Source organism: Lycium barbarum, chromosome 4, assembly GCF_019175385.1.
Source record: "Lycium barbarum isolate Lr01 chromosome 4, ASM1917538v2, whole genome shotgun sequence".
In the NCBI taxonomy this organism is placed as follows: domain Eukaryota; kingdom Viridiplantae; phylum Streptophyta; class Magnoliopsida; order Solanales; family Solanaceae; genus Lycium; species Lycium barbarum.
Window position 1 is genome coordinate 28,142,826 of NC_083340.1, and position 13,180 is coordinate 28,156,005.

General features: G+C 35.0%; 2 protein-coding genes and 1 pseudogene across 4 annotated transcripts; 1 reads left to right on the forward strand and 2 right to left on the reverse strand.

Moving 5' to 3' along the window:
* The first annotated feature begins 1,773 nt into the window (after positions 1-1,773).
* On the forward strand, positions 1,774-6,214 carry LOC132635705 (uncharacterized). The gene is made up of 4 exons (XM_060352206.1): positions 1,774-2,039; positions 4,285-4,390; positions 5,531-5,679; positions 5,771-6,214. The coding sequence occupies exons 1-4, from the start codon at positions 1,899-1,901 to the stop codon at positions 5,864-5,866; spliced, it is 492 nt and encodes a 163-aa protein (XP_060208189.1). The 5' UTR covers positions 1,774-1,898; the 3' UTR covers positions 5,867-6,214.
* Positions 6,215-6,814: 600 nt separating this feature from the next.
* Positions 6,815-8,173, reverse strand: LOC132635706 (probable CoA ligase CCL7; annotated as a pseudogene).
* On the reverse strand, positions 7,733-11,266 carry LOC132635708 (uncharacterized). 3 transcript variants are annotated; one of them, XM_060352207.1, is made up of 8 exons: positions 11,112-11,266; positions 10,949-11,032; positions 10,406-10,486; positions 9,977-10,116; positions 9,771-9,885; positions 9,616-9,694; positions 8,348-8,410; positions 7,733-8,259 (listed from the first exon to the last, which is right to left on the reverse strand). In XM_060352207.1, exons 1-8 carry the CDS (start codon positions 11,171-11,173, stop codon positions 8,185-8,187), a joined length of 699 nt encoding a protein of 232 aa, XP_060208190.1. In that variant the 5' UTR covers positions 11,174-11,266; the 3' UTR covers positions 7,733-8,184. The 3 variants fall into 3 exon arrangements, with proteins under 3 accessions (XP_060208190.1, XP_060208192.1, XP_060208191.1); XM_060352209.1 differs by having other exon boundaries at positions 8,348-8,444; positions 11,112-11,246; XM_060352208.1 differs by having other exon boundaries at positions 11,144-11,230.
* Positions 11,267-13,180: the final 1,914 nt, after the last annotated feature.

Consider the following 13,180-nt stretch of genomic DNA (forward strand, 5'->3'; position numbering starts at 1 on the left):
TCAACAATCTCTTAACCAACCTCAAGGAACTATTCATACGTTGTTGAATAGAAATAATGAATGTCAGTCGTTTGATAATTTTATCAGTTATAACTACAATGTCCAACCATATTGTTATAGCGAATGGCTCGTTTTCGGGTTTCCTAGCAGTCCGACTAACGTTAGTATGATCCATTCCACTTTTTCAGAGGTGTTTCAGGTGCTTGACACTGATTCAGTGTCGGCCTTGAGAAAATCTCGATTCCGTGGACAATAGTAATGGACACTAGGGTGGTGGTGGAGATGGGCCAACTACGAACCAAGACAGTCGGGTTCAGAATAACATGCGAAGAAATTTCTGGACCGACTCCAAAGGGGAAAGCTTCAATAAACAAGGCCAAGTGCAATATTGATCTGAGAATCAACCTTTTGAAATGGACGTTTTAATTTTTTTTGTATTTCTATTGTATTATATTTGTAGTTAATATGTTTTACGTATCAGTAATCAAGAATAAATATAATTTTATGGTCTAAGAAACCTCACAAACTAATTTTATGCAATGAATTTGTATTTGAAAGTATATGTTTTACTTATCAGTAATATGTAAACTTGATGTATATAGTTGTTGCAGCTCTATCAAAACGCTATTTTCTTACACTAGAAAAATTAAAAAAAGGCAATTTGAAAATCTATAATAGCAAACTGAATGGTTTAAAAAAGATATATCACCATTAGTAAAACAATTATGTGACGTGTGCCCTTTTAAAAAATAAACGAAGAAGGGAAAAATTGGCCCCTTTTCCCTTGTTTTGGAGCAATTGTCAGTAAGAAGGGTATTTTGAGCTATTTAGCTAGTTGGAGGATATTTTTGAGCAAAAAAACTTAAGGAAGGGGTAAATCTGATCCATTTCCAATAGTACTGGGGTATTTTCGGTCCTTTTCCCATTTTTATATTTGAAGTTCAAACTAATATCAATTTCATATCCGTGTAATTAAAAAAAATTAAAACTGCTAAACTATCTTATTAAAACGTTCCTTAAGAATGACAAACATAGAGAAAACGTTGAATCTAGGAACTTATTTGGCTTAAATTAACTAGGCTTTAATGAACTAAATTTGAGGTTTTCATTAGTAGACCAAAAGTGCACAATTCAAACTTGACTGATAGACATGTGCGTAGACTATGAATGTATAATGGAACGGGATATCCCGTCCCGTCCGGTAAGCTTAGTGGGGAGATGAACTAGTGTTTTGTCCCCCTTATCCCCTTAAGTTCATCTCACGTCCCGTCCCCTTCCGTCCCGTCCACTTAAATTAGAAAAATCATGTATATAGGTTTTGAATTTGTAATGTTATCAATTTAAATTTATTTATTTTTTTAAATTTTGGTCTATTTACTTAATTTATGTAGTCTTGTATGACACTGTCATCTTTTTATAAATTTTTATTTTAAATATTTCAATTAATATAAATTTTTTAAAATTAAAAAATCCCACTAAAGCGCCTGACCCGTCCCGTTAGCTTAGTGGGATGGGACGTCCTAGTCGTTCGTCCCTCTTGTCCCGTCCCACTAACGTTCTGACCCCCCCTATCCGATTAACAAATCGTTTCGTTTCGTCCCGTCTCACTAAAATCGTCTCGTCCCCTCCCGTTAGACAGCCCTAGCGTAGACTAATCCCAAGGAACCATTTGTGTTTTTTTTAAAAAAAAAAATAATCCAAGCTTCAAGGGTCTAATGGAGTATAATAAAATAGAATATGGGGTTAATTCGGTCTTTCCAAAACTAGAGGGGTGAGAAAGCTCCACACAATAGGAGTGTAGAACACACCAGGCAGTACTAACCAGAGCCACTATCAAGATTTGCAGGAAAAAAAAAAAGAGAGGGCACTTTCTTGATCTGAAAGCAGCAAAAGCAAAAATGGAGGAATTAACAACAGCATTGAATTCACATATGGACCAAATGGCAGATCTAGTTGAGAAATTATCTGCAGAGATGAGGTCTAGTCTTAGACCCGCTTATGACAATTTCATTGGCTTCTTCCACGCCATTGACTGGACGGTATTACCTATTCTATTCTACCCTTTTCTTTTTGCACCTTCTATAAATAATAACTATGAACTTGGTAAAATAAAAAAAAAACTGATTTTGTTATGACTATGTTATTATTTTGTTTCTTGAAACTTTTTATGTCTTGAACTTTGTTTCTGCACTATTTTGCATTTTCTTGTGTGTTATCCAATGTGGGGTTTTATAGCAGTGTCTGTGATGTACTCCTCCAGTCCAATATAGAGAGAGTTTTGAATCTTGTGGTCCTAAATTAAAGATGTGCGTAATGTACTAAAATGTCCTGTGAATGTTGTGGTTATAAACTTGTTATGTAGGATGTTTGAATTGTCAAACTTACTAAATATAGAAAGAGAAGACACTCTTTTTGGGATATACCAAAAAGGAAAGTAAGGCACTTAAATTGGGACGGAAGGAGTATGTCATTGCGGTGTTCTTTTTTTTTTTTTTTTTTGGGTGGGGAGTTGGGGTTATTGAGCTCAAATGGTGAAACACGGGTCATGAGGATTCATACAGCCGATCCCATATTGTTTGGTACTGAGGCGTAGTTGTTTTTGTTTTGTTTGGGGGCAATGGCTTGTACCAGGGAAAAAGGAGAGGTGCAAAAATTAATGAGCTCCCACTCAATTATCTAATTCCAGATCATATGGTAACGTTGAAATTCTGCACATTTAAATTATTGTGTCTTCTAGAATTACATAAACTTGGTTTGGTAGATAGCATATTTTCTAAGAACTAAATGATATACTCTTATATGGGGGAAAGTTGACACGAGCTTATCTGCTATGCTTTGGACTTGGTTCATGTACTGTTTTGCATTTTTTCTGTGGAGTTTGTGCTGTTATCCTACATGGTTTCTATTGGGGCAAGGGAGGGATAGCCTCGTGGAGATGACATCTAACTCCGAGCATGAGATTAGAGGTTCGAGTCACCGAAGGAGGGGAAATCCACTCTTTGGTTCTTGGTCAGGGGTTTGGGGGGTGGGGTTTACCATATCACAATTCACAATAAAATGTTAAGGCAATTTGGTGGGTAGAGTTACCGCCTACCGGTACATCAGCTCTGAAGAACTTCCACAGGCAAGCAATCTACACCTTCAACTTCACCCATCAGCTCCGAAGAAGTGCATTATTGACATGCAGTCCATTATTGTAGCGCAGAATTTTATCGGGAATCTTATCTTATTTCGACAGCAAATAAATTGTCATTTGAAAATATGTCGTTCATGTAATGGTTGAAGTTTTTCACTATGTAAAGTTTGGTTGGTGTTTTAGTGGTTCATGTCAAAATAAGTGGCCATTTGGCCAATAGTGGTGCAATATTTGTCTTTTTTACTTTTAAGTAGTACGTTTTAGCTGAAAATTTAGCTCACGACTGTTAAATGTATTACTGTCGATTCAATCAAATTGGATCAGAAGGACTCCGTCTATATAAAGAGCCTTATAAGTCATAGAGAGGCAGAAATCTCCTATCCTCGTAAAATACTATGTATTGAAATAAAACATCTTTTTAAATTCTATTTTCTGTCTTTAATTATGAGAGGCTGATCTTTAGTTGAGTGTAGAATATTAAAATCGAAGCAGATGTGATTACATAGTTTAAAGATTTTTCTTGGGTAAAGGCCAGGCCAGACAAATTGTTGGCAAGGTTTGCCATGTTAATGCTAGGCTAGGGAAACCTTTTAAAGAAAATTCTTTGGTGATCGGTTCAATCGTAATTTGCCTACATTCATTGAGTAGTATTTTGCTATCTCTGTACTACAGTCACCCCGAGTAGGTTATATGTTCCTTTCTCTCCGTTACAATCTTGTTTATCTCTTGCTCTACTATATTGTACTCAGGCTAATCATGTTATGCCTCTTCCCCCCCCCCCCCCCCCCCCCCCTCTATTATACTATTCAAATTTGTTTTTGGTACTCCACTTTTGAATTTGAAGATGAGAAAGAGGATCTAAGATCTCTACTTGATCCTCAAGGGGAGTGAAGTCATACGAGATGTGGTCAATGCTCTAATGCAATAAGAATTTTAGAAAGAAGTTAGAGCTCTATGTTAGCATTTTTTATGAGATAATTTATTCATCACTATTTACCAAAATATATTCATTATTAATTTTGAGCAGGAGGTCTCTTTGGCTAACAAAAGATGTGATTTGAACTTGTCAAATATGAGAGTTTTGCATTTTGTCGTTGACAAACTTTCTGGTTGTCTTTCTTAGTAATGAGTTTCCTTTCATTATGCAGGAACCTTGGTTAGTAGGTCTTCTTTCATTTCATGTCGTGTTTCTTCTAGTATCTATTGTGTCTCGGAAGAACATCAATTTCCAGATGTTTTTGTTCCTTTTTGCACGTAAGTTTACTGCTATTTACTGTTATGCAGTTTTTGATATTTCTTGTTTTTACTTGCTTAAGTACATTGCACTAAAGATCTTTAAAGCTAATCCGGCAAGTTAGCTATTTGTGTTCGTCAGCTCGGCTCTTCCCCCTCCCTCCCCTTTCCTGTTCTGATTCTTTTCCCACCTTGGTTATTTTTTCTCGACAAAAAGTTCTTTTATGTTTTCCATCGTGGAATACTATGATTCACATGATACGAATTACAAGAATAAATTCCTTGAACTGTAGAGAAGAAATAATAAATTCTGGTATTGAATGAAGGGAACAAATGAAGTCAAAAGACATGTTGACAGGAAACCCTCAATGATAAGGCCACATGATGCAGATAGAATGCTTTTTAGCATTATCAAAACTAAACTTGTAGTATTTCCTTATTTACAGCTGTTGTTTCACATTCTTAGTGGACTCTGTGATTCTAGAAGTTAAGAATGGGACTCTACTGTATTTTTTTTTTTGAACACTTAACATTTCTATTTTTCTACTATGAACAGAGAAATACACCAATAGTGTACTTGAGTAGTACATATTTGTCTACTGTATAGAATACATATTTTCTAGAATTGCCGAAAATTCAGGCAATAAACGACCTAAAGGCTTGGTTCTGCTCCTGTAACAATTGTTTCCTATAAGTGCATGTCACCAAATTGCAATAAGTAGAATAAGTTTGGCTCCATAAATGGCGAATAACCCTCAGCAGACAACTTCAAAAGCTCATTGACATAATACAGTTCCAGAATAATCAGTCAGTACTTTCTACATGGGTGGCGACCTTTCCCCTTGTACAGACACATTAAAACTTCAGTTTTAGGTAGAAAGCTAAACTCTTCGTAATTACTCTATTTTCTCTTCATGGTTTTCGATGTTCTGGGTCTTAGTTTTCTGATTGAAAAATTCATATGGTTGTGGTTAATTGAAAGCATAAGGTTTCCGGCTGTTAAGCAGCAGCTACTTACGTTCTGTATGCTAGTAGCTTTGTGTTGTGAAGCTGAAGTGACGACATCTTTCTAGCTTGCATATTAGAAGATTGATCTCTTGCGTTGCAGTATATGAGAATGTGAACCTCTTTCTTTACCTTCTTACTTACCTTATGATGCAGTGGGAGGAGTGTATGGTGCTGAGAGGCTTAATAGGATATTAGCTGCAAACTGGAAAAGCTTCGCGAGCCAGAATTACTTTGATTCACATGGCATTTTTCTTTCCACGCTCTGGTCTGGGCCTCTGTTGGTTATTGCGATAATAATCTTGGTGAGTATCTTTGGTCATTCCTATCTCTTTGTTTTCATCATTTCTAGTGTTTTTCACTCACGAATCTGCTGCTCACCTTTCTTCTTTGCAGGTTAATACCCTCTTTTCACTATGTTACCTGATTGTCAGGTGGAAAAAAGCTGAGCTTAGACACCGGGCAAGACTAGCTAGTAACAAAGAGGATTAACAAAGATATTGCTGCTCTGTTACGACTAAAGCAAAAGCATAGGGCAGGCCCAGGGAATGCAACGTCTTGCTCCATTCTCTCCCTACACAAGACTGGTGAAGAGAATCACTTAACACTGGGTTACATTAAGGATATCTTTTTGCCATTAACCTTTTCCCTGTTTAAATGTGTTTCCATTGTTTGGTTCAGATTTTCTTTGTAGAAGTGAAATCGGCATAGCCTTTCTTGCTTTTATACCCCATCTGAGAAACGCTGCCCAGTTTTCATATATCTTGTAATTTTAGATCGTTGAATTTCTTATATCAAGATTAAAATGAGACATGTCTCCGAAAGAACTTGCATGTGAAATATTTGGTCTCTTTTTGGTTGCCTAGATTGCACCTTTGAAGCTCATCGCGGTCCACTCTTATATCATTCATTACAAAGCTTAAAATCTACCAAGGGAAATCTCTATATGCACATAGCTATATCCTTGTGTAATAACTACTGTAATAAATAATATACATAACTAACGGCATTTACAAGTTCCAATTATGATTCTTTTACTGCACATGTTTCTCCTAATTTTCACATCATCGGTTAAATTGTGTTACTATACGAAAAACACAATGATAAAATGTCTAGTCAACTGTCTCCGATCAATGGATGCACATTTAACAATCAATGAGTAAACGATGCAAATGTTATAGTTTTGATCGAACCTTCTCAATTAGTTTCCAAGTATATACCCAGAGGCTGACTTAGGAACATTGTTTGTGATCTTCACCCTCGCAATCTTTTGAAAGGTGCAACCTGATCCACGAGAGCTATATGCAGTGACAGAGCCACATACAAGGCGATTCAATTGAATCCTTTTCATCAGGAAGTTATATATAGTGTAAATTGGGTCAAAACATTTTTTTATACATATGTAAATTTGAATTCAATTGAATCCTTTTCATCAGGAAGTTATATAGTGTAAATTGGGTTAAAATATTTTTTTACACATACGTAAATTTGAATCCCCTTAACGTAAGATAAATACAGGTTCAAATCACAGATGTGACATTTTTGAACTTCTTTGAATCTCCTTGTTAGAATATGTCGCTCATCAACTGGCCTATTAGGCAAGCCCACAACGTACGCAAGTGGAACCTCACCAGCCTCAGCATCAGGAAACAGGATAACAACATCTAATATTTCAGGATGAAAAAACACGTAGACCTTCAAGCTCTGCCCGTGCGACACAAGGCATTCCCTTCCTCATCAAAGTACCCAATATCTGCAGTATGGATGTTGAAATTGCCTTGCATCATATTAGGACCACACACCCATATTTTCCTTGATTGTCCAGGAGGAAGAGAATCCAATCTATCAACATTGACTACTTGAGCTTCCACTCCAGGGACTGTATGTGGCCTACATATTGATTCTCTCCAATGAGACAATCTCACAGGTTTACACTATACCATATGGTCCATATCACTGACCAACAACAGCGAGAGGAGAGCTCTTAGCGCAATTCTCCATCAACTCCTTCCCAAAAGGTGCAGCACCAGACCCAATATGTTTCAATGACGTTAAATTATACTTTACCACAGGATTCTTTGCAAATGCTACAACAACCGAGACAAAATCCATAATTGTGTCAACCCTAAACAAACTTATCCATAAACACAACAGTATTACCCCTCTGCAACTGTGAATACATGATAATAGCAAGACCAAACACATGAAACATAGGCAACGGACATAATGCTTCACTGCTTCACTGCCACTTTGCTTCATCCCACAGTTATCTCAATTCACATACCCTGCTTCATCAACTAGCCCAGTGAATGTTACAACACCCAAGTTAGAAAATTTTCTGGTAACAGAAGAACAAAATAAGCAAATTAAAACCATTAACCTTATTAAGCAATTCAGGAACAGTGATAAGAAGCTTTGGGTTACAATTTTAAGCTTGCTTGGAAAGTTTTGGAACTGTATACATAGGATTATTGCCTATAGTAATGGAACCTATGGCAATAACACCAAAGTTACAAAGATGAAATTGGATAGAGTTGGGGAAAAAAATAAGAACGACATCGTTTTTCTTGATACCAGTTGGTGAAGAAGGCAGAGGAGATTCTGTACACCATGGACTAGAACTGAGAAAGTATTGGTTTAACCAGATTCAGCATCAAAAAGGGCCGGTTTTCCAGGAAAAGAGGTGATGTTTCTGAACAGAAAAGAAACCATAGAAAGATTTTGGCAGGAAAGAAAACACATTCTGCAGATAGAATGGGAGGAAAAAACTAAGCCATAGCCATATTCTCTTGTCAGCATCCGAACAGTACTTATATCCGTCTCCTATTATCAACACGTTTTCTCTTGGATGGTTCACCTTCTAAATGGTCCACACTGGATTGTATCTGAAGAATAACAGAGTAAATTGTCAAATAAAATAAACAAACACATCTAAAATCCATTATTGCAAGTCAAAAGTGTGATGATTGTCACCTTATTTAGTTTCTCTCTGACCAGCTTAACAGTTTGATTCATAGATTGTGAAGGAAAGTATTCCTGACATCATATGTAAGGGGAGGAAACAGTCATTCTACAGAAATTAAAAACCAAGTATTGATAACAATCCCAACAGCCACACTTTATTTAAAAAAAAAAAGAAAAGAAGAAGTTGATAACTTGCATGCAGTGAGCAAAAATCACGTACATAGAGTTCATATTAGAGTTGCAAAGAGAAGTCGAAACCAAGCTTTGCCCACAGAGAGTTGGTAAAAAAGGTAATTCTGTGATTAAGAACATCTAGAAAGTCGCTTGACTGAACTGAAGAAGGGAATAATCATTTTTAAAAGAAATTCTTAATTCTCTAGGTTTATTCCCCTTTCTCTTCTGTAAGGGCTCTTTGTTGTTCCTCCTCATGTCCAGTAGTAGAGTGAGAAAGAAGCAAATAGTAAAAGGAAGATGTCATATCTCCTAGGTAAATTATCACTTGAGCCTTTCTGCCAAAAATTTGTTGCACGGCAACAGGAAGAGAGAATAAAAGAAAAGAAGATGAGGAAGCACCAAAACAGTTGGCACCGTTCATGAACCAGCTTTCATGACCCTCACCAGCCAAACAAGCATTAAATGAACCCCAAAATGATGGGATCCATGTTCCACCCAGCTAGGCAGGCTTAACCCAATAAGGCGCACCCACATGATACCTGAGTCCTCTTTTTGATACCAACTCTACAAGCCCAAGGCTTAACTCACGGGCGTAAGTTCAGATCAACAAAGAGTTTCTAATTTGCAACCCCAGCACTAACTAATGATCTCATTCCTTGCTAATTCTCCATCAAGCAATTAAACAAGATATGCAAAGTAATCTATACGTTTACTTGAAGTCACTGCAATTCATGCCACGAAAATCTACCCCTTGAAACCTGTCTACAGCTTCCATATTGCCAAGAACACAGCAATCACAAAAGATTTTCGGTTGATCTTTCTCCCTTTCAACATTCGTCGTGCCTTTTGTTAATCCATCAATAATAAGCGGATTAAGGGGTGCTAAGTCTCCTAGTTTCAAAACCTAAGGAGATCTGCCTAAAATTTATAAATTTATAACCGTCAGGCACTCAACATTGCAGAGAAAAGACTATCTAACAACCGACCCCCTGCTTCATAACTTGACTATGGAATTTGATAACAATGTTAAAAGCAGTTGCCAAAAGTCAAAACCATATGAGGTATAACACATAAATGCAATACACTGCTACGTAATGACTAACCTTGTCTGAAGAAACCATTGTTACGGGAGGAGAACACTGTATGTCATGAGCAGAGTTACACTGTGAATTCGAGCTCTGCCTACAATAAAAATGATTTTACTCTATCTTGGTACACAAAACTCAAAAGTCAATTCAGAGTATCTGTATTTAATTACCTTTCATTAGAGCCAATTGATTGTGCAACATAATTCAAATGGGCTGGAGAGGAAGCTATAGAGGGCTCACCAAGCACATCTGGACGACATGTAGCAGATCCTTTCGACCTTCCAGCTGAAAGGACATCGAACCCAGAATAAGAAACTCAAGACAGAACTTTTCTCATTGGAGAAGTTAATTGCTAACTTTGTGACAAGGTACTTACGATTTAATCGTGTTAAAACTTCCTTTCTCCTTGCTTCTAACTTCTCCTTTGTCTCGTGTAGACTCTCAAATTGAGGTGCATAAGAGACCTGTAGCCTGTTCCCTAGGAAAACAGACTCGTCCAGTTTCCTTTTGGCAAACCTGGAGTAGTGAATATGTAAGCATAACTGATGTTGCAATATAAACACAAATGTGCATGTATATGAAAATTGCATGGAAACCATTGTTGAGAAAATAATGCTATGTTGGACCAGTTCCTTCAAAAAATTTCTATTGTGTTATAATGGATTTGGAATCCTCTTGCAATACATATATCTTGCCCCTTTCGTAGCAGTTAAGTGAAATCTTTCATAATACTTATATAAAAGAAAATACCAATATTAGTTAACATGTGTAGATGTAATAATGATGATCTGAACATTGTAATCACCTGGCATTGTCAACCCGGCAAAACCTGATCCAGAAGACGTCCGTAAATGGCTCACAATCTTCAGCATCCATTGGTTTACATCTAAGAAACCAGAAGAACGATAAAGATGAAGGTAACACACTAGAAGACAGTATTGACTCTACCAACATCATTTTCAAATCTTGCAACCACATTCCAAATTTATTTGTAAAGCAAAATGATAACAGAACAAGATGCAAGGACAACATAATTTCAGCAAGCAAATATATTTATATACCCTCTGCCCCCTTCTCATCTTTTTTCATTTTGAAACTATTCTATCTTCACTTTAACCTTCGAATCTTGAATCTATCAAATTTGATCTAAGTTTTAGATGAAACTAGCTGAGCTAACATCTTTTGGTAACAAAGGGCACAGTTAAGTTGCGTTATGTATATCAGTGAGTCCATTAAACAAACAGATGTTTCAAATAGTAAAAAAGAAACAAAAAGATATTACATTAATAGTTGAAGACAAGAAGGGATTTTGGCTATAGGTATTTAGAAGTTGGGAGAAAAGGCGTACTCTTCAATTTGTCCGTAAGTGGAAAATAGCTGAGAGAGCTGATCACCACAACCCAATGCTGGAACATTCCTCACAATTAAATATCTGCATAAAATTAATCCAGATCATGAAATTATCAAATAATAGGACAAATTCAAGTTACTGATATAATGTAGAAACGAACTTGGATTCATCACAAACAGTGTAAACGCGGACCGCAGGAGGTTCATCTTTGTATCGAGGCATAATAAGCTTCACAATTCACCTTAGCTTTTCTCGATTACCAGTATTATTCTCCCTGTTTTCACATCCTTTAGGTTCAATTTTAAACTTTCTTCTTAAAAATAATGGCAAACGTGTAAATATATCCTCAACTCTGCAATTTAGAGCCTGTTTGGATGGGCTTAAAAAAAGCAAACAGTTTAAAAATAAGTTGGGGTGACTTAACTTATTTTTTTGGCTTATAAGCTGTTTTTAACTTATAAGCTGCTTTAGATAAGCTAAGCCAAACAGACCCAATTATATTTTTGGACTTATTTTAAGCACAAAATGGCTTTAAGCTGACCAGCCAAACACTCAAAAAAACTGAAAACAACTTATAAGCTGTTTTCAGCAACTTATAAGCCAATCCAAACGGGCTCTTAGAGCCGTCAACTTTAGATCCAGAGACGATATACCTGTCTAGTGTAAATATACTTTTGTTGTTACATAAATGGTGTAAATATACTCTTTTTGCTGAAAGAATATTCTTTTTTAAAATTATTTAGCTTATTTTTTAATTAAAAAAATATCATGTGGCTTTAAAAAAAATCTATCTATTTTTCTAAAGTCATATGGTATATTTTTTTAGTGTATCGGGTCTGGTTCTTTTAAAAAAACATCTTCGTGCTTTAAAAAATAAGTCTATCTATTTTTTAAAACTAACCAAACCTAACCCACCTGGAAAAAAAATTACCATGTGGGTTTAGAAAAATATATCTACTTAAAAAAATGGATAGACTTTTTTTTTTAAAGTCACGTGACCTTTTTTTAATTAAAAACTAAGCTAATGATTTTTATTAAAAATTCCGTCAGCAAAAAAGGTATATTTGCATTATTTTGTAACGGCAAGGGCATATATATACTACTTTTTTAAAGAGACATATAATTGCTCTAAATTGCAAAGTTGAGGGATATATTTACACCTTTTCCCTAAAAATAAATTGGCGTCTAAAGGAAAACTAATCAAAAAGAAAATTGGAAATTTGATTAACAGAAAAAGAAAAGTTGATTCGACCCCAAGTGACTAGTCAGGAAGAAAAAGATAAGTGAGCGCACACACGGGAAAAAGGAACAAGAAATTATACTTCTTCCATCTATTTTAATTTGTCCATAATTAATTTGACACGCCTTAATGAGCAATAAGTAAAATGACAAGTTTACTATATAATTCCTAATTATATAAATCATCTAAATAATTAAAATCAATCAAACATATTTTAAAAGTTGTAAAGTCACTGATGATTTCTTAAAGTTTTCAACCTATTAATTAATAATAAGGGTAAAATAGATATAAAATGATAAATTATCTCTTAATTTTCTAAACTGAACACGTAAAAGTCAACATCTATTTTTAAAATAACGGACAATTAAAAATGAATGAAGGGAGTAAATGTATCTCCCGGTTCTCTTTTAACTTTAAAAAAATTAAGTATATTAGCAAACTCTTGTCATACTTCAATAAAAAAAAATCCTGTTTTATTAGGATTTTTTTAAAATTATTATCTAAATGAAAATTAATGATGAGGGTACTATGAACTTATATATGACCTATATTATTAGCTAAAAATGTACATGGGTTATTCTATTTTAATTGATAAAACGAGATTAAGAAGAAAAAGAAACAAGAAAAAACATTCTTTAAAAATAATATTTTTTTAGAAAAAAATATGTTTATAGGAAAAGGGCATTTTTGACCCAATAAAATAATAATATGTATATATACTTTTAGACCAAAGTATTAACAGAGAATATTTTCATTCAATTTCACATAATTTAAGAGCATTTTTAACCCTTTTTTGTTCATTATATAATAAAGAATCTGATGAAGATAGAGAGACATAAAGTACATATATTCTCTCATAAATAAGCTTATTCTTATTCTGTAATTTTTAATTACAAATATGTCCTCAGCTTTTTGCAATGAGTGGTGCCTTTATTTTTACACTTCACAGCAACCAAAAGTAAAAAATAAGTTGAGTACGAAGAATTCTT

What these genes read in the sequence shown, in the direction of transcription:
- LOC132635705 (XM_060352206.1), top strand. Translation starts at nt 1,899, where the DNA reads ATGGAGGAATTAACAACAGCATTGAATTCACATATGGACCAAATGGCA. An exon ending in TCCACGCCATTGACTGGACG is followed by an intron (nt 2,040 to 4,284) that starts GTATTACCTATT and finishes TTCATTATGCAG; the next exon opens with GAACCTTGGTTAGTAGGTCT. An exon ending in GTTTTTGTTCCTTTTTGCAC is followed by an intron (nt 4,391 to 5,530) that starts GTAAGTTTACTG and finishes CTTATGATGCAG; the next exon opens with TGGGAGGAGTGTATGGTGCT.
- LOC132635708 (XM_060352207.1), bottom strand. Translation starts at nt 11,173, where the DNA reads ATGCCTCGATACAAAGATGAACCTCCTGCGGTCCGCGTTTACACTGTT. An exon ending in TGCCGGGTTGACAATGCCAG is followed by an intron (nt 10,117 to 10,405) that starts GTGATTACAATG and finishes TCACTACTCCAG; the next exon opens with GTTTGCCAAAAGGAAACTGG. An exon ending in AGTTTTAACACGATTAAATC is followed by an intron (nt 9,886 to 9,976) that starts GTAAGTACCTTG and finishes ATGTCCTTTCAG; the next exon opens with CTGGAAGGTCGAAAGGATCT.